The 22908-nt window shown below is 44.1% G+C and overlaps 1 protein-coding gene across 1 annotated transcript; it reads right to left on the bottom strand.

Annotated features, from left to right (window-relative positions):
• Positions 1–389: 389 nt before the first annotated feature.
• LPL (lipoprotein lipase) lies at positions 390–21887 on the bottom strand. The gene is made up of 10 exons (XM_033173174.1): positions 21661–21887; positions 15045–15220; positions 13211–13390; positions 11980–12091; positions 9894–10127; positions 7851–8093; positions 6388–6508; positions 5253–5435; positions 3972–4076; positions 390–2590 (listed from the first exon to the last, which is right to left on the bottom strand). Coding segments are annotated over exons 1-10 (1458 nt in total). The 5' UTR covers positions 21764–21887; the 3' UTR covers positions 390–2589.
• Positions 21888–22908: the final 1021 nt, after the last annotated feature.

Below are 22908 nucleotides of genomic sequence, written 5' to 3'. Positions count from 1 at the left end.
TGTCCTTAGTGCCAAGTGGTTTAAGGCAACACACAAACGTTCTACATAATTGAGTTAGCTCCTGGTAGGGATCCTAGGACAATTTGCACCTTATGAACAATTGATTTGAAATACCTTGAAGCAACAAAGGACTGATTCCCCCCCCCCCCATGGACTGTCCTAATGTATCACACAAAGTTTTCATTTTCCCAATATTTTGCTGGGATTTTATTTATATGAATGGACTGCCCATCCTATTTAGAGAGGGCTTGTTTATGGACAGGATGTTGCTTGCAGACCAGATGAAACTGTTAATTCAACACATATTTTCCAGTGCATTGCTAAATTTCTTTCTGAAAGTATGATCTGTTCTAGTTCCCCATCTATTCCAAAGAAAGTCATGCCAGTGATTTTATTCCAGATTAACTTTTAATTAGCTTTCATATTTCAGTGTAGTACAAAATGGTGATGCATCTTGGGGAGGGGAAAAGGGTTTTCATTGCAGCATTTTTCATATAACTGATAATTTCTCATTTATAAAAATTGGCACTTTTTTAATTATGCATATAGCCGTGATAACTTCAGCAATATATACAAACTAACCTTTTGGCACATATACATACAGGTATTTTACAGATAATAAATAAGAACATTTAAAGCCTAGTTTTATTTTCTCACATATAAAATACTTCGCCATTTGGTGATCAAATGCTGTTGATATTTATATTTGATTTTGACTTGAAATGTGCAATTCATAACATATTTATAGATACCGAACCCTCACTTTTCAGGAATTTGAAAATGGAAGTATGGACTTTCGTCAAGAAGAAACGCTGCCTCATCTTTATAGATCTCCTTCAATACTTAGTTATCAAACTCAAAATTATCCTGCCGTAGTTCATCAGGGCATAGAAATTGTTTTTGAGCCAGCTAAACTATTATAAATTCTTTAAAAGAATGTTCTTGAAGGATGCAGATTCTGTTGTGTTAGAATGGTGTATGCGTGTAATGGACCAGTTTTGTCACTACACACACAATTCCTGTAACAATTTTTTGGTGACATGCTTTTGCTCAAACAATAAATATTAAATGTCAGATAATCCTTTGAACAAGAGCTACATAGAAGGTCAGTACATAGATCTTTCCAGGTATGCTTTTTCAGGTATCCTCATAAAACAAGAGCTTTATGTTTTAACTGAGTTATCGGCTACAAAACTGAAATGACTAGTAAAGTATTCTGAGCAAGCTAGTAAGACCCCTTTGTTTTATAGCTTGTCCATGTGTCCATGATGTTCTGATTCAAAGGGTGTAATGCTTGTGCATAATCTGAAAGTGTGCATATTCTAAAAGTGTGCAATACTGCTTTTTGTTAAAACCTGAATGATTCCAGACAAGCACTGTTATTCAAGCTTTCGCTGTTCTTCATTTTGCTGAGCAACAGAAGAGGTTCCATTCCGAAATTTAAGAATACCAGCAACAAAGAGGTGTTTGTCCTTTATCCTAGTCCTAGGAACAGCGATTGCAGCTGTAACAATTGCTCAAGACTAGGATTTGTCAAATTGAAATTGATAACGGAAATAGTGTTCCTGCAACCTTTTAACATACTATTACTCCTTTTTACTAATTGCTTGGTACAGTGCCAGAGGGTGCATATGTTTTTTATACAGATGCACTGTGTTCTTGTTTTAAAAAATGAAGATAGGACATTAAAAAGTGCTAGCTTCTTCTCTGGAAAATTCATCATCCTATTTAAAAAGTAAGTGTTCAATAAGTAATACCTAAGTGTACATAAGTGCTGACCAACTGCAGAGACTTCGCCCTGCAGTCTTTCAGTCATGTTCAGGGTTGGATGAGAAATGTATGTAACAGGGACATGTTAAGTGAGAACTCTATCTATTGCCCTCCCCCTTCAAGTGAAATTATTGCCTTTCAGTCAAAGGATGCAACAATGAATGAATGACCTTAAAGGAAATTGTCCAGCAAAATGTCCAAGTGATCATTTAAAAAAACCTATTAAAAACAAACTCATCAGTTGAAATATCTAGCCTTTAAATAAATAGTTTTGGTTTTTTTTACACACAGTACATTATAAAAAAGTGAGAAACTTTGTAACAAGGTGGTGTGACAATTATGGTAGTTTGCTCTCAATAATGCAATGTGAGAGGCTTCTTTTAAAAAGAATAGTTGGCTAATGTGTGTTCTTTTGCATACCGAGATGAAACAAAAGTGCTCTGACCCAGATAAGGGCATCCCCATATTTTAAGTAGGCTTCTGCATGCATATCATCTGCTGGATCGGGAATACGGTGCATATTTGAATTCTCGTTGAAAATGTTGTCTATTGCACTGCATTCATTTCAGTTGGGTGTGCATTCAACTGGGCAACCCCAACCGCATCCTGGTGCAACCAGTCAAGAGCCTGGGTTGGGTGAGAGTCTCTTAGAGCAACGAAGAAAGTAGACAGCATTGCAGAAGACCGATAAATATTTCAATGGGTTCAGTCCCCGAACAGCCAACATATTGGCTCTTGCCCTGAATGGAACTTCTTCATCCACTTGCTATTCTTCGAGGAACTCAAGCGCTGATATTTATCATGTGACTTGACCTGGTCTCTAAAAAAGAAAAAAAAAATGGGGTGACAAAGAAAGAGGAACATGAGATCCATGGGCACAGCAGGATTGAACTCGGGGGGGTGTGGGTGAGAACTGCTGACAGAAGGCAGAAGAGGGAGGCGGTTAAAATAGCTTGTCAGAATGAGCCCACCAGGGTTCAGTATTTGGTGGTTTGTGCTTTTTTCCCCTCCCTCAGAATGCAGAGCATATGTTTGAATTATATCTCATGGGCGGAAGCCTTCACACAATCGGAGAGAAGCGTTAGGTTTGATTTTCTCTACAATGCCCTAGCAGGGCTGCAGGTGGTGCTGTGGTCTAAACCACTGAGCCTGGGGCTTGCCGATCAGAAGGTCAGCGGTTTGAATCCCTGTGACAGGGTGAGCTCCCGTTGTTTGGTCCGAGCTCCTGCCCACCTAGCAGTTCGAAAGCACGTCAAAGTGCAAGTAGATAAATAGGTACCACTCCGGCAGGAAGGTAAACAGCGCTTCCGTGCGCTGCTCTGGTTCGCCAGAAGCGGCATAGTCATGCTGGCCACATGACCTGGAAGCTGTACACCGGCTCCCTCGGCCAGTAAAGCGAGATGAGTGCCGTAACCCCAGAGTCGTCCGCGACTGGACCTAACAGTCAGGGGTCCCTTTACCTTTACAATGCCCTAGCAGGTTACATACAGAATGAGGAGAGCCCTGCATTATGTGCGGTCAGTGGACTAGGGGGTCTAGGCTAGCCCCTTAAATGCTCCTCGGGCACATCCTTCCCAAAGCCCAGGAAGCTTCTGCCTGGCTTAGGGAGAGGGGCATGCTGCTCCAACGAGTCCAAGAGTCCTCCTTCCACCTTCCCAAAGCCGAGTAGCTTTGGGAAAGAGGCAGCAGGGCTCCAGCATCCTGTCAGAGGCCTGGCACCTCCAAACCCCAGAAAGCTTCTGCCCAGCTTAGGGAGGGAGGCACGATGCTCACACACACACACACCGTCCCAATCGCTCTCACCAGGTGGCACCTCTGGCCCTAACTGGCCCCCTGTCACTGAGGTGCAGACAAGCAAGAGTGCATCACCTGCTTTTGCTTTTAATGGAACTTGGCTCTTAATCACCGTTTAGGAAAAGCAGGCATGGGTTGGTTTCTACAGTGGCCTGTGCGGTGGGGCGGAGCTGCTGCACTCAATACATTAACCTTGCTGCAGCTTGCCTGAATCAGACCGAGCAGGGGCAGGGCAGTGATGACGTAAGGGCTGTGAGGACACACTGGCAGAAGTGCTGGATCATGTCCGCCACTGTTCCTGTGCAGTTCCAAACCCGCCGCTGCCCTGCTCCACCCATTGTGAGGAGGACGGTGGCAACCCATCATTCATGACCGAGTCCTCAGTGATACAGCTGCAAAGTTCTTACCATGAATCGTGATCAATGGAGTTTTTTCCAAGGCATCTCACAAATTCCACAGCCCCGCCTCCTTTTTTGAGGTAAGAGAATCCATTACGAGAACAGAACACCAACCTGCAGAGTACACAGAATATTACCATAGCTCTTTCCCGAAACAGCTATTAATACACCATCCTAAATGCAACGTCATATCTCTTGTTATTTAATCTGTTTCTTACACTGGAAAAGTCTTCTGAATAGTGGCATTTTATAATTGGGGGGGGGGGGGAGAGTAGATAGAAGAAATAAATAAACATGTTCACTTATGATGAAATCATACATATGGCACTTTCAATTATTCCAGAAGTTCTGCTTACAAACCAGAAAGACTTTGCGGCATTAAAAATATTGTCCTGGAACATATTTTGTAAAACATTTAATACTGCAAGCTTCCATTGTATAGGGCAGAGCAGAGTATTACAATTATATACTCCCACTGAAGTCTGATCTTTAGCAGACAACTAAATTAGGGGGAAAAACTGGGGGGAAATGTTGCTTGCCAGTTATCCTAATGACACTGTATGGTAAAACTTTTACTGGACCATACCACAGCATTTCCTCCATGTTTGCTGCACAATGTATTGACGATTCTTTGCACTCTAGAGGACAGGAGGCCCACTTCTAAGCTCTCTCGGGGTGTTTGAATATATGGAACTACCTTATATCAAGACATTCCATTGGCAAATTGAGCTCAATATTGTCTACTCTAATTGGGAGACATTCTAAATTGTCCAGAGAATACCAAGTATTCTGCTCACTGAATGGGCTGTTCCTCTCCATCCTCCAGCATCCCCAAATATGCTTATCACAAGAGTCAGAGGACGCTCAAACAATGTGGGATATGGTGTGGCAGGCTGGTGGTAGTGAGGGGAGTCAGTCCCCCTTGCATAAGAACTTTCTTTTGCTTACATGGTGCACCTCATGGTGTCAAGGTCTCTCTCAACTCTGCTAGTAGAGATGCTTCAACTCAAGTCTGGTGGACCCATGGAACTCCAATACTGGTGGACTATAAATCCCATGTTCCCTGACAATGGACCATGCTGGAGGGCCACAGGTTCACCAGCCCTGCCTGAACTCATCTGGGTTTCCCATCCACAGAAAATTTCAGGTTACAACTTTCACAGAGAATGGATAGATGACAACTAGCCCTAGATGAAAGCAAAATCTGCTGCAAGGTAAATGAAACACACACACACACACACACACACACACACACACAAATGAGTTATAAGGCACAATCCATTCTCTTACTTTTTCTGGGTTTCTCCGGCCTTGACTCTGACTTTTTGGATGCCAAACTCAGGGGTACTCCACCAATCGGCCCAGTCGAGAAATGAGCCTTTCTCCCACTGGATTTTGACAATGAGCAAGTCCCCAATGTCAACCTCTGTGTATACCAGGAATGAATGGGTTTTGTTTGTGGAGATCTCGGGCCTGTTAAAAAAAGAAAATCTATGCTTAGGCAATACTTCTCTGAAACCTTATGAGAATTCAGTTATCTGAGAATGCAGTTGTTTCTTAAATGAGGAAACATGGAAAAGACTAAGGTGCTGGCTCATAGGACATAGCACACATCGTATCAAACATGTATAGGAGCAAAGATGTACCACTAAATAATCAATTCCACCCACTATGCCAATCCTTATTGTAGCATCCATGTAGGCACACTAAAGAGAAAGTGGGACAGTGGCTTGCAACAGACCAAGCTGAGACAACTCAAAACGAGAGCAAGAAGTAGAGACAGAACCCATTGTTCATTACCATAATTAGACTACTACGTCTGCCCACAGAATCTCACATGGGAGAAGGAAGTTCAGATTTAATTTTAAATCTCTGGTGGACTTAGGTGCCACTAACTGTCTCGTGACTGCAATCTTTGTACACAAAGATACGAACTCGGCAATAAAAATTCAGTTATCTATGAGATTAAGTCACAAGACATAAGGGCATAAAAATACAGCGCCTATTGAAACTGAACTCTCTTTATTCTATTTTAAGTGAATGGGTGGAGATCTGCATACAGAAAGAATAACACATAAGACTTCTACTCATAGCTTTATCACACAACACAACTCCTAAGCAATTTGAAGCTTTTGCCATACCTGGTCAATTGAGTCCCATAATGCAGAAAGAGGCAGTGTGATTTTACTCTCCGCCCTGCTTAGCTCTTTAACTATTTCTCAAACTGGATGGCTGCCTTTGTATGTGGAAGTGTTTTGAGGCGTGTGTTTTGGACTCAGCCAGACTACAAGATGCAGACTGAGAAGCAAGCCTTTGCGCGACTGATTGATTAGAGTCTCTGCATAACTGTGTGTGTGTCTGTGTGTCCATACATTTAACATTTTGCTACTACCCAAAAGAAATGCAGTTGTTTGTCAATACTCACAGTGAAAATGCAATATTCTCACTTTCATCCTTAGTGCCATAGAAAGAGAGACGGAATTGCTGGTCTTTCTTGGTTGTATTCACCTTTGCGAAAAAATGGATCTTGACTTGATAATGAAAGACTAAGCAACAAAAAGAGAGACAAAAGCAACAGATGAAAAACCTAAATTCAATTCTTTTTAATTATCTTGAGTTAGAAGCCACTACTTTTATTCAAGCATATCAATACTTCTGCATCCAAGTCACAAAGTCAGTTCTGTAAGATTTACTTCACTATCATTTAACAAAAGATCATAAAATCCATTGATAATCACCTTCTGTACCATGTGATGGAAAGGCGGGGTATAAATTTAACAAATAAATAAATTTATACCCAATCATAAAATTTTATCTGATTATCTGATATCTGCAAACAATGCTTTTTTTGCATTGTGACTGGATTCTCAACAATAATGAAATCAATTAACAATGTCAATCAATCAAACAATTTATTGTGCATAGCCAAAGGCCTTTACAATGTACAGCTGAGGTTGAGAAATGGCTTTCCTCTGAAATCGCATGACATACCCTATAAAAGTTTACAGGATAAAAATTTAAAATTAGAGAGCATTAACATGTCTGGAATGGAGCTTCTTAGCTGCCAGAGCAAATCTGGCTACCAGGTATGTCATCTGTAGATCTTTATCAGAGTTCGACTGTCACTCCCTTGGGGTATATAGGGGTCAAATTAGCAGGTAGCACATGATATTTTAACATGATTGCATCCGTAAATGCATTTGCTTTCCATATTGGGAATTCCCAGGTATCTCCCCTCCAAGTATGCTGAGGGCATCTGTTGGAACCTTAGTTCAACAAATGCCCTACTCCGTTGCGGGAAAGTCAGTGCCTCAAGGTCTTGAATGGTTGATCTTAATTTGGGGGTACCAGGTAGAGTAACGGGCAGCTGTAATGGATGCTCTATCTTGATTGGCATTCTGGGCAAAGATCCAATTTCTAAGGTCACGTGAACTCAGAGCCAGATATTTCTCCATTTGGAAATTGTAAGCCCTAAACTTATGGCGACAATTTTGCACCCAGCCACTTGTTTTTAGTTGCTCTAACCAGAAGAGCTTAGTAGGAATATGGGCCTCAGAGGCATTTAGTCTGTGCCAGTATCTGAGGTAGGCTAGATTGATTCCATCTGTTATCGAGGGGAGACCCAACTCAGTTCTGAGGCGGGCCACCAGTGAAATTAACAATGTCAGATCCAGACAAAACTGCTGGTATGGCCACATCCTGCTTCTCTCCTTACTCGGGAAAAGAGAGGCATGATTCATGTGGAAGGTTCCTGCACAAGCTCCTTTGAATAAGTAGTACCTATGCAAGAGAACTACCAGGCTTTTCCATCATTCTCTTTAAATTATTTATATTCACACACACAAAAACCCCAAAGATTATTAGAATAGAGAAAGTCACCACTTTTACCTTTATAAGGCATTTGACTTCGAGTCTTCAGATACATCTTAGTGCCCCTCTTGCTTCTTACTCTGTTGGCTTTGTAGCCCAAGTTGTTGCAGCGGTTCTTTCTGCAGCTCAAGCAGAGCCCTTTGTCAAACGCTTCTTTTGAGTTGCAGCGATAGGCCATGATTGGTTTCTCCTCGTACAAGAGGGAATCGATGAAGAGGTGAATGGAGCGTTCATGGGAGCATTTCAGCAGCTGATCTGCATCTTTAAGGAAAAGGAAGCAATTATGTAACAGATGCAGTTTACAGATGTGTGCCCTTTGTTAAATAACATTCAATATATGCAGGCGCAGTAAATGGCCTCTGGTTTTGACTTTTTGTTGTTGTTTTTTGTTTTTTAATAAGAATTTATTGGGTTTTAACAATAAAAATACACACACACAAAATACAGACACTGCATAAAGTACACAAAATAGACACAAACAAAACAATTATTTACTTATCCTCATCTTCTTTATAATCCTAAACTTGGGACTTCCTCGCATCCTCTCTTTTGCGTTCATCACTTGTTTTTGACTTTTTGGAGGCCAAAATTAGTAAGTTTCAATGATACAGATTCCCCCCCCCCCCCCGAAAAAAAGTTTCTTCTGGCTGCTGCTTTCTCAGTGCTAATCCTCGCACCCTCACTTTAGCTGCCACATCTTTGCCCTCCCTGAATTAGTCACATCAGTCATCTCCTCCAATATGGAAGGAGACACACACAGTGCATCCAATCAGTGGCGAATCTACATTCTGGGGCCCTTGAAGCTTGAACTGTTATGGGGGCCAGTTTGTAACCAGTAACAAGGTCTGGGTAACCAACTGCTATCTTCTTCAATGGGGTTGTTTGCAACAACCTTTAAAACATCTGTGCTACTGACCCTCAAACTTGGGGGTTGTTGAAATACACACAACAGAAAATGAAACCAATTTGAGTTGTGCGACTCAAACTGCGTCTACCTTAAGTAGACTAAAGTAGCTTCTGGGGCTCCTCTGGGATTAGGGGCCCTGAAGTTTTTAAGCTTCAATAGTTTCATAGTAGATCCAGCTCTGCATCCCATAATGCTGAAAAGCTCTGTAACCAATCAGATTCGGCTGCAAGATAATGTCATTCTGGTCTAACCAAAGTCAAGTCAAATGAAGTCAATGCAAACAAGCAAAAACTTCTGACAAATTGTTACAGCGCGGAGATGATTTTGGCACTTCTGAAAATGCCGCTGATGAAATGTGACTTTTCTGCTCAGTTCCAATGTAAGGATTTTCACTACAGATAAGAAGAAATAACCACTGTAATAGGGATGAGCATGAAGATTGATTCTCATGTATAAATGATATAGGTCAGGGGTTGGCAAGGTTTACCTCGCCTGGGCCGGTTCACTCCCACAGAGATTGCTCCATGGGCTGGATCGCGTTTGCGCAGATGCGATTTCCGGCGCCATGGAAGCAAGTCCTCGCTCCACGCTGTGCCGGTTTAGCACAGCGCATGGGGACTCACCAAGCGGGCCACAGGTTGCCGACCCCTGATATAGGTTAAATACTATCACTTTGAAGCCTATAGTTGATTAAGCTATCATAAATTAACGAGTGTTTCTGACACGTTTAATAATGATGCATTCTAGGACACTGTTCATGGCATTTTACTTGTAAAATATTGTGGGTCAAGTCCCCATTTGCAGTGGATATACCGGACCTAGCCATCCAGTATAAAAATAAGCAGCTCTCTAATGCTTAACACCTCTGGAGAATATCAAGTATTGTCTTAACCATTCATCCACTGCATCTCTTGAATTCCCCAGCTGAGAATTGATAATGTGATTGGGAAACTAAAAAAGAAAATCTAGCTAAACTTGAAACAAGTGTGAATTCAAACAAGTATCAAATTAATGGATACTTCTGCGAAGGATCTGAAAAAAGGGAAGCAATTTTTCAGAAGGAGGTAATGTGCAGTAGCACATACGAACACGAGTAACCACTAGCTTTCAGTCATATTTATGCCTTTATTAACTATCAGACTTGGAAAACTCACCTTGAAGTCCTCCTTCTGCAATCAGGAGCAGGGCTTGCGCGACGTTGCAACCAGGTTGGAAGATACCTCCATTAGGGTAGATATCAACATGCCCAACAGGCTTCTGTATTCCAATACTGCGATCTGGGGACCCCCTTGTGAAAGTGTGCAAGACATCTACAAAGACAGCGTCATCCGGGGAAAGGCGTACGGATGCCTCAGCATATTCAAAGTTAGGGCCAGCAGGATCTAAACCTTAGGGGGGAATAAAGCTGTATTAGAAATCCTTGTACGTACGATGCTTTTGTACGGCACATTGTCTAAAACAGAGCTTCCCAAACTTTTCATGTTGTTGATACCCCATTTTTTTAAAGACATGCATCATTTCGCAACACAGTAATTCAGTTTTACTAGCAAACCAGAAGTTAAACTAACCCCTTTCCAGCCCCAGGAGTGCAGGGAGCGTTCACATGACACACCTACACTCTACAGCCGGCACACTAACGTGTCGCAACACACAATTTGGAAAACTCTGGTCTAAAAGAATGAATATTAGTGGTAGAGTTCCATAGGCCAGATTCACCTAACTGTGCAATCTAGCAGAAGCTAGTGCAAGGTCTCCCGCTAGCAAACAGGCCTTGGCCCCCTCTCTTTCTGCAAATTCACTCTAGAGGATTAGAAGAACCCCAGTGGGAGGACAGGGGAGATTTGTTTGGTCAGATAAGTAGAAATACTTGTACCAGTGGACTGGTGTAACATTGAATTCCTCCCCATTTCTCATTCAGTTCAATGGCAAAATTCCGACGGATATAAATAGCTCTCAACTGCACCTTCTGTTTTCCATTGAGTAAGTGATACATTCGGCAAAAATGTCACAGACCATAGTTTGGGCTTTCCTCATACATTCTATATATTCACTTCCTCGCAACCACCATGGCATCTAAACTCTATTGCTTGAAACACTCACTGTGAATCAGTGGTTTAAAAAGATTTAGCTATATTCAGGAAAATGAGAAATAAATGTCTTGAAACATCAATACTACTTTTTTAAATAAATAATTTTTTTAAAGCAAAGACGTAACGAAGACAAAATGAATTATCCTCAGAACAAAACCAGGAAAGGGTCGTTAAAATGCTACATAAAGGCTTTACAACCTTTCTGAAATGGGAAGTAGTGCTAATAGTTATAGGATTCTGTTTCTAGCAGCAGCAGCAGCAGCAGCATCGTCATAATTTATTATTTCTACCCCGGCCATCTGGCTGGGTTTGCCCAGTCACTCTGGGCAGCTCCCAACAGATTAAAAACAGAATAAAACATCAAATATTAAAAACTTCCCTAAACAGGGCTGCCTTCAGATGTCTTCTAAAAGTCAGATAGTTGTTTATTTCCTTGACATCTGATGGGAGGGCGGATGCCACTGCTGAGAAGGCCCTCTGCCTGGTTCCCTGTAACTTCACATCTTGCAGTGAGGGAACCGCCAGAAGGCCCTCAGAGGTGGACCTCAGTGTCGGGGCTGAACGATGGAGGTGGAGACGCTCCTTCAGGCATACTGGGCCGAGGCCGTTTAAGGCTTTAAAGGTCAGCACCAACACTTTGAATTGTGCTCAGAAACATACTGGGAGCCAATGTAGGTCTTTCCTACATTATATACATGAATTGTGTAACTTGTTTTCTGCAGGTTTCTAATTGCTAAGACATTGTTAAAATCCAAATTAAGTGCTATTCTGATATAAAAGATCAAAACTGCCAACCAAATGGTGCATCTATTTTAGCTTATTCAACAGATCAAGATGCCAGTTTTACACAGAATAAAGATCCCAAGCCACAAACCTCACTGAAATCAATAATGACAGAACAAAGGGTTTCAGTATAGCGTATTTGCTTTTTAAAAAAGGAAGCTACACAGTACCTGCACAGAATCAATGAAGGGGGGCAATGGCACTTTATAAAATATGCTTTATTTTCAGCACAATCCTTACACTGTACAACAGTTACCCATATAATTAAATCCCAGATTCTCACACAAAAGCATTTGTAACGTGGAAGGAACCACAGCATTCAACCTTTTCTTTCTTTTTTAACTCAATGGCATCAATATTTGCTTACCGGTAATTCTGTTAATCTTATTAGTGGTCAGACTCCCAGCAATGCCAGCAGCATGGGCACCAAGGCTGTATCCCAGCAAATGGACTTTCTTCAGTGAGTAACTGAATTGCTCCTATGGAAAAAAATCATTTTTAAAAGATTAAGCTCTAAATCTATAGTTTTTATCTTGCTTGACAATGAACAGCCGATGAACTGATTTGTGATGGGGGCCAGCCTGGCACTTGGGCTGCCCCCAGATCACACACACCCTCCCAAGCCATGCCCAGTACTGCTTTGCAACTTCATTGAGTGCTTTTGCCTGCCTGGAATGGGTCGTTGAACTCTGACCTTGCCTCTTGCCTACTTGGATGGAGGCTGGAGAACAGTGTGAGAGTGTGCGTGTGTGTAGATACCAACCTACAGTACAAAGGTAAAGTTCACATTGACTGCTATGCCCACTTTTACTTCTGGTGCTGCCCAGCACAGGCATGAGGCTCCCAGAAAGTTGCCTATACAAGAATGTGGCCCTCACCCCTGATATAGACCAAAAATACTACAGCAGGAAGCCTACCACAAACCTACTCAACTTGCGCTAGAGCAGTGTAAAACCCCTATCATCCCTAGCTAGCAAGACCAGTGGTCAGGGATGATGGGAGTTGTAGTCCAAAAACAGCTGGAGACCCAAGGTTGGGGGACACTGCACTGGAGCATGGCTACTATTCATATATCCAGGAGACTAAGAGACATGAAAAAAGGACAAAGAGGTGCAATCCTTGCCAAAGTGTACCGCTTCGAGCTGCAGCTCGGATTCTCAGATGTTCTTCCATGTTAAAAAATCCCTGGACAGAAATCCATTAGGATGGAAAGAAGGTTCTCCAGCCTGGCCTTCTGCCCAAAATGCAATAGTCTGTATCAGGCATCCCCAAACTCAGCCCTTCAGATGTTTTGGGACTACAATTCCCATCATCCCCGACCACTGGTCCTGTAAGCTAGGGATGATAGGAGTTGTAGTCCCAAAACATCTGGAGTGCCGAGTTTGGGGATGTCTGGTCTATATGCAGGACATTCCCTCCACTGGGAGAATATTTAAACATGTAATTGCCCCACCTGTGGCCCACTTCAACAAGAGATGCATCGCTAGATTTCTCTGACTGCATAGCTACGCCTTAATATATAGCGTTTGTAGTACATATTCTACACCTTTAACCTTCCTTGAATGTATTCTGCACTAAAATGGAATGCAGCTGCTTACCTCCAGCCAGTCAACAAACTTGGCAACATCTTCTCCCACATCCTTTGTGTAGGCAGCAGAATCTGGATAATGTAAGCTGGCTCGAGCCAGCCAATCGACGACAATAACATTTGAATCGGGTTCCCTTTGATACAGAGCCTTTACGAGCTTCGGGACCCAGCTCTCGTACATGCCAGTCACCTGCAAGACAGGAAGAGAAGCCACATTATTCTGTCTCAAACTGTCACAGTGACCCCACCCCAACCAAGGAAGCAGTGTATGAACACGCAAGATTAACACAATTTCCAAAGGTTTCCAGTGCGGGAACGTAAAAGGAAAGCATGTTTGATTAGGGAATTATATCACAGCAGCATCTAAGGTATATTTTAGGGGGGTGGGAATCACTGAGGGCAGATTTCAGCAGTATTAGTATAGTAAGTAAGTAAGTAAGTAAGCTTTACTGTACTAGCCAAATGTGCCATGACAAAACCATAGAAAAGAAATATCTATATAGCTGTATGTAAAAAAACAGGTACTGCCTGAACCATCAAAATCATAGAATGCACACTTAGACTGGGGACTCCACGCAGAATACACAATTTTCCAATTTAGACCTACTATTAGTACAGTGAACACACACAAAATTCCCTGTCACAAGATGTGATGATCAGTTGTAGCCTAGATGGCTTTAAATAAGAATATAAGACTCTGTTCGTCTAGTCCAGCGTCCTGTTCTCACAATTGCCAACCTGTTCTCTCACTGCCTGTGCAAAGCCTGCAAGAGAGACCCGAGTACAAGTTCTGCCCACCTGCTATTCCCAGCAACTGTCATTCGGAGGCATGTGGAGGCAATGGAATGGAGGCAGAACATGAAAATCTACCTAAACAGAACTGGACACATTTACGAAGGATAAGTCTACTATTCACCAGGAAAGCGAAATGGAAACTCCATGTACAGAGGAGGCAATATAACCCTTGAATACCAGGGGCTGGAGTCAAACAAGAGCAATGCCTTCATCTTAATGCCCTGCTTGTTTAAGGACCAGGGCTAGTACTGGCAACCTTCGGTTCCATATGGGGCCCTGACAAGTGATGCAGCTTAGAACATCTTCCCAGCAATGAAGTATTCTCAACCTCTGGGTGGCCCTGCCTTTTTGGGACCTCCTGAATCAGAAAGCCTTCCCTGTTTGGGCTGGGACGCTACCTGAATAGTAAGGTCTTCCGACAGTGGTGTGTTTCTTCTGTGCCCTTGGCCATGATTCCTGACTTCGCCCCTTAGCCCTGACTCTCTGGCTCTTGACTCACTTCTGACAGCTGCCTACAGCTCACCCTTGACAGCTTCTTGGCTTCCATAAGTATCTGGCTGGCCAATGGCAGAAACAGAATGATGGACTAGACCAGTGTTTCCCAACCTTGGGTCTCCAGCTTTTTTCGGACTACAATTCCCATCATCCCTTACCACTGGTCTTGCTAGCTAGGGTTGATGGGAGTTGTAGTCCCAAAAACAGCCAGAGAACCAAGTTTGGGAAACCCTGCACTAGACTGGCCCTTGCTTTCTCAATGAACTCTGCTGCTCTTATTTTGCTAAAGGTTATCACACAGTTATTTTTTAAGCTTAATATTGTATTTGCTGCAAATTACTTATAAACACACGATGTGTATTTCTAAGAACAAGTCTAAAGACTTTTTAAGACTAAATGGAGCTCAGAAGGCTATCTGCCACCCAGAAATGTGACAACTATTTGAAGTGGTATAGCATATGAGAATGATACAGAAAATTTGCTAATGGACTCTATTCAAACCACTCTAAATCAGAAAGTAACTGAAGCAACAGGAGAACTGCAACCGCTCTTACCGTCCATCCATGTATAACCACAAAGGTTTTACTGGTATGATTGAAGTTGCACTGCGCTACACTGGTTTCCTGGCCAGGAACTATGAGGCAGGTGTCTTCATCAGGTTTCCCAGGTGTCCTTAAAGAAAATTTGCTCTCAATGCCATTGAAGTCCCTCTTTTTGTCCGTAGTGCTCCCTAATGTGAAAACAAAACATTAAAATGACTTAAAAGAAAAGGAATGCCAGCAAATAATGAGGTTGTTCTGCATTGCACACACAGCCTGTGTGGCCATAGTTCTCTTGAAGGGTCTTCCTTGAGGATGGTATGGAGGGTGGTGGACCACTGTCCCCTGCCCATCCTAGGCTGCTGGCAAGCCCAATGCCCACAGCTACCATTGCTTTAGCAGCTGTATTAGCAGCTGAAGAGGCAGATTGGCCATCCTGTTTCTGATCCCTAGCTACGATGGAATTAATCAGCATGTAAATCATTTGCCACACAAAGAAAACGCATACCATTATAATTTTAAAATATATCACATTACCAATGGTTTTTTTCTTAGCTCAGCCTTACAAGTTAATTCACAAACATTAGTAACCTGTCTGCATGTGTGTGTACACTCACAGCATAGTTCACAAAACACAGTTTATAAAAGCTTTCCTGTCTTGTGTGCCTGGTTATCTATAAACCCTGCCATCATCAAATATTTTACTTTACTTGAATCAAGACATTTAGCCTTCACTAGCAGCTTCCATCTTGCTCTTTAACAAAAGGGGCAGACAATATATTTTGCAGTGAAGATTGCTTAATTTTAACATTAAAAGGTAAAGGTAAAGGTACCCCTGACTGTTAGGTCCAGTCGCAGACGACTCTGGGGTTGCGGTGCTCATCTCGCTCTATAGGCCGAGGGAGCCGGCGTTTGTCCACAGGCAGCTTCCAGGTCATGTGGTCCACAGACAGCTTCCAGGTCATGTGGTGAACCAGAGCAGCGCACGGAAACACCGTTTACCTTCCCACCAGAGCAGTACCTATTTATCTACTTGCACTTTGACATGCTTTCGTTGCGGGGATTTGAACCGCCAACCTTCAAATCGGTAAGCCCTAGGCTCAGTGGTTTAGACCACAGCGCCATTAGACCTTAAGCATGGTCTAATCTCAGGATGAGTCCTTTGCTGAATAGGCAGCTCTTACTTGGTCTGCTTCTACCTATCAAATATTTATTCACCTTTTCATAACATAGCACATGTCGGTAGTACAGCTGCCTTGTTTATCTGTGTATTCAATTCGTTGTTTCACGTAAGGGTTTTGCAATGTTCTGGGAACGTATTTGTGGAGTGCTGTTCAGAACTACCAAAGGAAATGACGAAACCACAGTGTCTAATATATGTGTACAAGTACAACAGAGACTTGGATTACTCTTAATTAGGCTGAGATTTTATTTTCTGCGACCCTTAAAGAAACTATCGTTCTATTAAATGCATCTTAAGATGTATACACACAAAAATATTGAACTGACAGGTTTTCCCACTGAAATCACGAATGTTGAGCTGGAATTATTTATTATTATTATTATTATTATTATTATTATTATTATTATTATTATTATTATTATTTATTACTACTACTATACCTGGAGGTCTCACAGTGATTCAGCCCACCATATCCAAGTAGGCCAATGGTCCCTCTAACAGTTATCTGTTTAATACCCTAACCTAAGTTCTAGGTGAAGAAATGCCAGCATTTTCAAAGGGTGTATTCCCATTTAAAAGTTAAGCATGCATATATTTGCAAAATGAGTCCAGCGCCATATTCCTTGGGCTGAAATCAGTAGGACTTTTGTCTCACTGGCTTCTGTGCATCGGTGCCAGGAAGGCTAAAAGGTGTGTGTAGTTGAAGGGAAGTAAAGGAAGCAATTAAACTCATTTAATTTTTGTGGAAATTATTCTCAGACTTTGGAATCTGTGACTCTTTGGCTCCCCTGCCTCTGAAGGAAAATATTTTACTATGGCTGGGATCACACATACCATATTGTGCATTTATTAGAACTAAATAAATTTTAGAATGATTTATTTTTCATTTGTTTATTTTGCATAATGCCTTTCACCCTGCTAGGACTCACTGCCATCTTCAGGGAGCTCCCTTTCAAGAGAAATACCGGTACATTTTATATCTTGGGTCCTAGGTCATGAATTTTGGTGCAGGCAGGCATTCCCAGGTTTATGCTGTTTAATGGTACAGGGGGGGTTATGCTGACTGGTGCTAGTTCATATTACCACTTACAATATTTTATGGCAGCTTTCGCACCTCATTTTTCTCAGTCTCAAGTACTACTCACAGTAGCCTTGCAAAACAAATGCTGTGTCTTCTCAACCTGTTGCCAGATCTTAAGTACATCTTTAGGTTTATCACAGATTGCTAAATAACAAATATTCATTTTTACCCACTAAGAAAAGGAAATTCATAGTTGAGTAGGTCTTAAGTTGCTCCACTAGGTGATGAATCGACAGACTTCTGGATGAAATAAAAAGAGCTTTCAACTATACAGAATGCATACAGGAAACCCCATAATAGACTTCTGGTCATGGAAGGTTCTTGTTCCAAACAGGAACACAAAGAAGAACACCCTGTCTGTATTTTATTTACACCTTTGCATTTCAATATTTAGCTACTCTACAGTAAGTTCAAATAATTTCATAAACACAAACTTTTACCAGCTGGTACCTAGCAAGACATCTTGGCATGAAAAGCCAAGCTTATTTCATTTGAATTGCTGCCTGCCAGCTAAGTATACACAGCACACACATTAATCTGTAACTGCCTTTATGCAGTATATGACTGTTATTAAGATTTCTATAGCACCTTTGAAGAGCTCAAATAAATATGAACTGTCTAGACCGACTTACAGTCTACACACCCTAGAACAGAGCTTTCCAAACTGAGTTGTGGCTCGTTAGCGTGTCAGCTGCAGTGTGCAGGTGTGTTGCGTGAACGTTCCCCGTGCTCCTCCCGGGGCTGGTGGAAAGGGGTTCAGTTTAACCTCCGGTTTTCTAGTAAAACTGAACTACTGTGTTGCGAAATGATGCATGTCTAAGAAGTGTTCTCACCAACATGAAAAGTTCGGAAAGCTACATTATTAACTTCCTGCAGTGTAACTCACTGACTTTATGATCTAACACGCTAGGAAAGACACAAAAAAGATGCTGTGATCAATGGCTGGCAAGTGGTATGCTGCAAACAGCTTCACGGATTAGGAACAAAAGCCCACCGGCTGACACCCAATGGTGAACTAGAGGCCAACCCCAATCTTTGAGAAATGGGTGTTTAACTTGGTTGCAAGTGAGGTATTTTGCAAGAGGGATTAAGGAAATCTTTGGAGGTTTTCCTACTTGACTAAAGAGTTCTCCTTGTCATTCTTTTCATTTTCCGCATTTTAGCTACATATGCTTTCAGAGCATAGCACAGAATGTTTCAAAGCTGATGCTGTGTGGTCCAGTTCTGCCCAGTTTAGACTGGTGGCTTAAACTTTTGCTGGTGAATAAGTATGCAGGACTTAACAGTATGGCCAAATGTCTTCTGCCCGCAATGTCCTCTAGATCAGGCATGTCCAACAGGTAGACCGTGATCTACCAGTAGATCACTGGACGTCTGTGGTAGATCAACGGTAGATCAGTGGCTCCCCCCAAAGAAGCTAAAAAAAACTTTGGCTCCCCTAAAAAAAGCTCAGCATCTTTGCCCTGCACCCCTAAAATGACCTGAACCACCAAAAATAAGGCTTTCCTTCCTAAAAAGTAAAGTTCAATGTCGCTTTCCTCTTCCCCAAAGAAGCTCAACAACTTTTACATGAACCCCACAAAAAGGGGGTAGATCACTGCCAGTTTTTAACTCTGAGTAGATTGCAGTCTCTTGGAAGTTGGCCACCCCTGCTCTAGATCTACAATGCTGGTCTATTTATGCTGGCCTCCCAGCTGGCAGTGGTACAGCACAGCTATTCTTGCATTGCATTTAAATCCATTGTAGTAACTTCTGGAATGGAGCTGCCACCTTACACATGCAAAATAAATGTGAATGATCCCATATATATATATATATATATATATATATATAAAGAAGCCTAAGCAGGACATTTGTGCTAGGGATATTCACAGAGCAGCATGAGACAAAAACTCTGAAAGAGTCCACATGTGCTCAAATTATTGCCACGTTAAGTCAGAATTTGGTTTGCCATTACCATGCAAATATGCTGCCTCCCAGAGGAGAATTTCCCTCTATTTTGCTCCTTCCCGGGCTTCTTATGTCTGTATGGCACAGCAACTAAGCCAAGCTTTGGCTTTGTGTGTTGTGTGAACCCGGGATCATGGTTAAAGTTTCTCCTTCTCAACTACAACCTGTTAAACAAGGAAGCAAGCAAGCAAACAAACAAACAAACTGTAAAATGAACCTTGGCTTCAGAATATGTGAAGCTAAGGAAGTCAGAACTTGCTGTTTCTACCCATCACGAATAAGTTAAAAGCACACAAGTCCCACCATTTTGCCCATGCAGCCATAAGACTGGAATAATCCACAACATATGAAAATTGTAATGTGGTCGGAGGGTGACTAATCTGTAATATGCAGGCCTGAATACTTAACACTAACTTACTGAACTTAGTACGTACAGTCATGAAGCATGCTTCTAAAAAGCAACGAATAGGTGCTTTCTCTGGACTTTCAACAACTCTAGCAACTCCTACTAATGCTTTTAAACAACAACAACAATAATAACAACATCCCCAAGGAGCCCAATGGGGTGGTGGTAGTCAGTGAAAGTAATTTACTAGGAGCATATATAACAGGAAACAAGGACTACATCTTGCAGACAGAAAACATGCAGTGCGCACAGTGCTATTAGAGAAGATTTGCCAAGTTTTGTGAGAGTTGTGTGAGGGGTGGAAAGGAGAATTTTAGCCACTGTCCATGGATCTCCCTTGAACGGCAAATCTAGTGTATGGCCAGTCTCTCTTCCATCCTTTCAGCTTTCTTCCCAGCTCTCTATAGGTTGTATCTGGAAATTGGGTGGGTAGGTAGGGGGCTATTTGGGCCTCCAATGTACACAAAAACAAACACGCGTGCATGAGGATCAGACAACTGAATTCCAAAGGGCTGCTTCGATTGGCCCTTTGGAACAAAACACCCGGGAAGCAGCGCTTTTCCCTTCCCTTCTCTCTCTGGTTACTACACAACTTTCCACAGGCACTTCCTCCCCCCTCCCTCCAGTGGCGCTTTCATCCTCCAGGGAGCATCCCAGCCAGGCTTTCCCCGGCACAGAAGCAGCAGCCGAGGAGGCAGCCGCTCTCCCTCCGCGCGATCCCTCCCTCCTTCCCTGCCTGCACCGGCTCCCAGCAGCCCTTGAACCAGGGTGACCTTGGCCCACGTTCCAGGCATTCCTGGGCTCGCGAGCGGGGGAGTTACTAGCGGTCACCACCAGCAGCCGTCAGCCGGCGGGCCCCTTCCCCGCCCAGCACACTCCTCCGGAGCGCGCGGATGCCGGAGGAGAGCCGCCGCCCTGCCCACTCATGAGTCTTGACGCGGCGCCGCCGACACGAGGAAGGGCGGCAGGCGGCAACAAGGAAGCGTACAAAAGCAGGCGAGGGGCGGGAAGGAAGCTCGCGCCTCGCAGCGTACGCGCCCCGAGCCACAGAACCTGCGCCTTCCCGACGTGCACGCAGAGCCCCACAAACCCTTCGCCTCAGCGCGCCTTTCCTTTTCGGCTCAAGTTCAGCTGGGCGTCGAGCTGTGGCATCATAACCCCGTCAAGCCGCGGCGCACGCGTTCCCAAACTGCTTTATGTAGGCTATCCTAACCCGCCGCCACTCCCATTCCTTTCGCCCTTCCAATCTGGGGTCTTCTTCTTCCCCTCTCTCCCTTCCGCGGCGCCTCACATTTCCCCGCCAATGCGCACAAAACTGCCGCGCAGTGGTCCAACCGGCAGGCCCTTCACTTAAGGGCGCCTCATCACCAAGAAGCCCTAGCGGGGCGGGGCAGGTTCACCACCAAACAACACACCTGCTTCTTCCGCAGTCCCGGGCACGCGGCAAAAAACTAAGTTGCCTCATCCTGCGCGCGCCGGACGCGTGGCTGGGTTGCTTGCGAAAACGCGGATTGCGCTTACAGGTCCTCCGCGCTTCCGCGTATACCTTTCCCTACCATCCTCAGGTATGAACTTCTCCGAACACCCTCCCTCCCCGCTTGACACTTGGCACCGTCCCTGGATGCCGGCGGCGCCCATGCACTCAAACTTAGGAGCCAAGTCCCCTGACGTCGGCGCGCATTACTTCCGAGTGAACTCGCCCTGTCAGCCGCCCTTCCAGACCCAGCGCAAAAATTGGCGCGCGCTTCTGACTGACCAGTGCCTTATCCTCGCGCTCCAGACGTCCGCTTGTCCTCCCCCCGCCCTCTTCGCCCCTCAGCCTCCTCCGCGGGTTCCCTTCCACTCCGCCAGCTCGACGCGTCTACCTGCTACTACTGCTCGCCCTCCCGCCACCCCAAAGCAAGTGTGGGCGCCGCGCCGCGACCCTTCTCTCCCGCCAGGTTTGCTTTGCAGAGCGCTCGCTGGTCGCGTGGCCGCCTAGCTCTCTGGGCGCGAGCGGGTCTGCACTTACTTGGGACCGAGGTGGTGCTGGCGGCGGCACCGGGCTCGGAGGCGAGAGCGACGAGGCAGTGGCTCCAGAGGCACAGGGCTGCCAGCAGCGCGCGCCTGTCCATCGCTCCGGAGACCGTGGTAGCAGAGGCCGGGGTAGAAGCTCCGCGAGCGCAAGGTGGCGGGCGCCGTCCGTGCGGGAAAGTTTCCCCTCAAGTTGTGCCGTGCGAAGGTTTCGAAGGGGAATGGCACGAAGGCAAGATACTCGCGCTTGCCCCCCACCCCGACCAAGCCGGCGCTTTATAGAAATATGCAAATGAAGCTCGGCACCTATTGGTTCGAGGAGGGGAGGAGGGGCCCGACCCTTGGCTGGGCAAGGCGCGCGAGGAAGGCTGCACTCAAACAGTTCTGCAAGGCTCGCTTCCTTTGGCGCAGCAGAACTTGCTCGGAGCCGTGAAGGCAGTGGGCGGAGGAATGCCTTGCAAGCCCGAAACTTAAAGGGCGGGGGGCTGCAAATGCGCGGAAGGAAACCACTGGGGAATTGAATTAAGATGCTCAAGTGTCTCCCCGTCCCGAAGTCGTAACGTGGATATAGGAAAATCCTTGCTAAATCAGACCTGATGGGGGGAGATTCATGAGTGGGACCAGACGCACTGGTCTAGTTTCCCACCTGATATCTCCTCCCCAAAGCTACCATACTTTCATCAATACCTGTGCATGCCAAAGTGGAATCCCACTGTGTTCAGGCCAGGGGAACTTCTGTCTGGGGGAGTTTGCACAGGGTTGCAGCCTTAGTCCCGCAAAGGTGGGGCAGGGCAGATGCAATACCTGCATCCATCGGACTCACACTGCACATGACAGAAGTTAGGGAGAAGGATTTCTAATGCAGTCCCAATACGAAAATTGTGGGAATGTTTAGGGATGCAGGAGAGGATATATTGTTTATTATATCCTATTCCAACTTGTGTTAAAAAGTCCCAGAACTTAGCAGAGTTTTCATTCCCCTTTTAAACACACTCTAGCTTGCTCAGACTCGCTAGAGTCCCTATAATAATACTGTCCTGGTATTTTCCCCTTTAATCCCTCTTAAAATAAGACACGACGCAATCTTCTATAAAAGCATATAAAGAGTTTATTTACAAGATATCATCTGTTCACAATTGGATCCCAGAAGGCAGACTTTTAGCTTAGAAAATAGTATATACATTATTAGGAGACTGTTCCTTAAGAGAGATAGCTCCTTCTAGTCTCTTGGCTGAAGGCCAAGAGA

This window comes from Lacerta agilis, chromosome 16 (assembly GCF_009819535.1).
Source record: "Lacerta agilis isolate rLacAgi1 chromosome 16, rLacAgi1.pri, whole genome shotgun sequence".
NCBI lineage: Eukaryota > Metazoa > Chordata > Lepidosauria > Squamata > Lacertidae > Lacerta > Lacerta agilis.
This window is presented reverse-complemented; position numbering and strand designations above follow the sequence as displayed.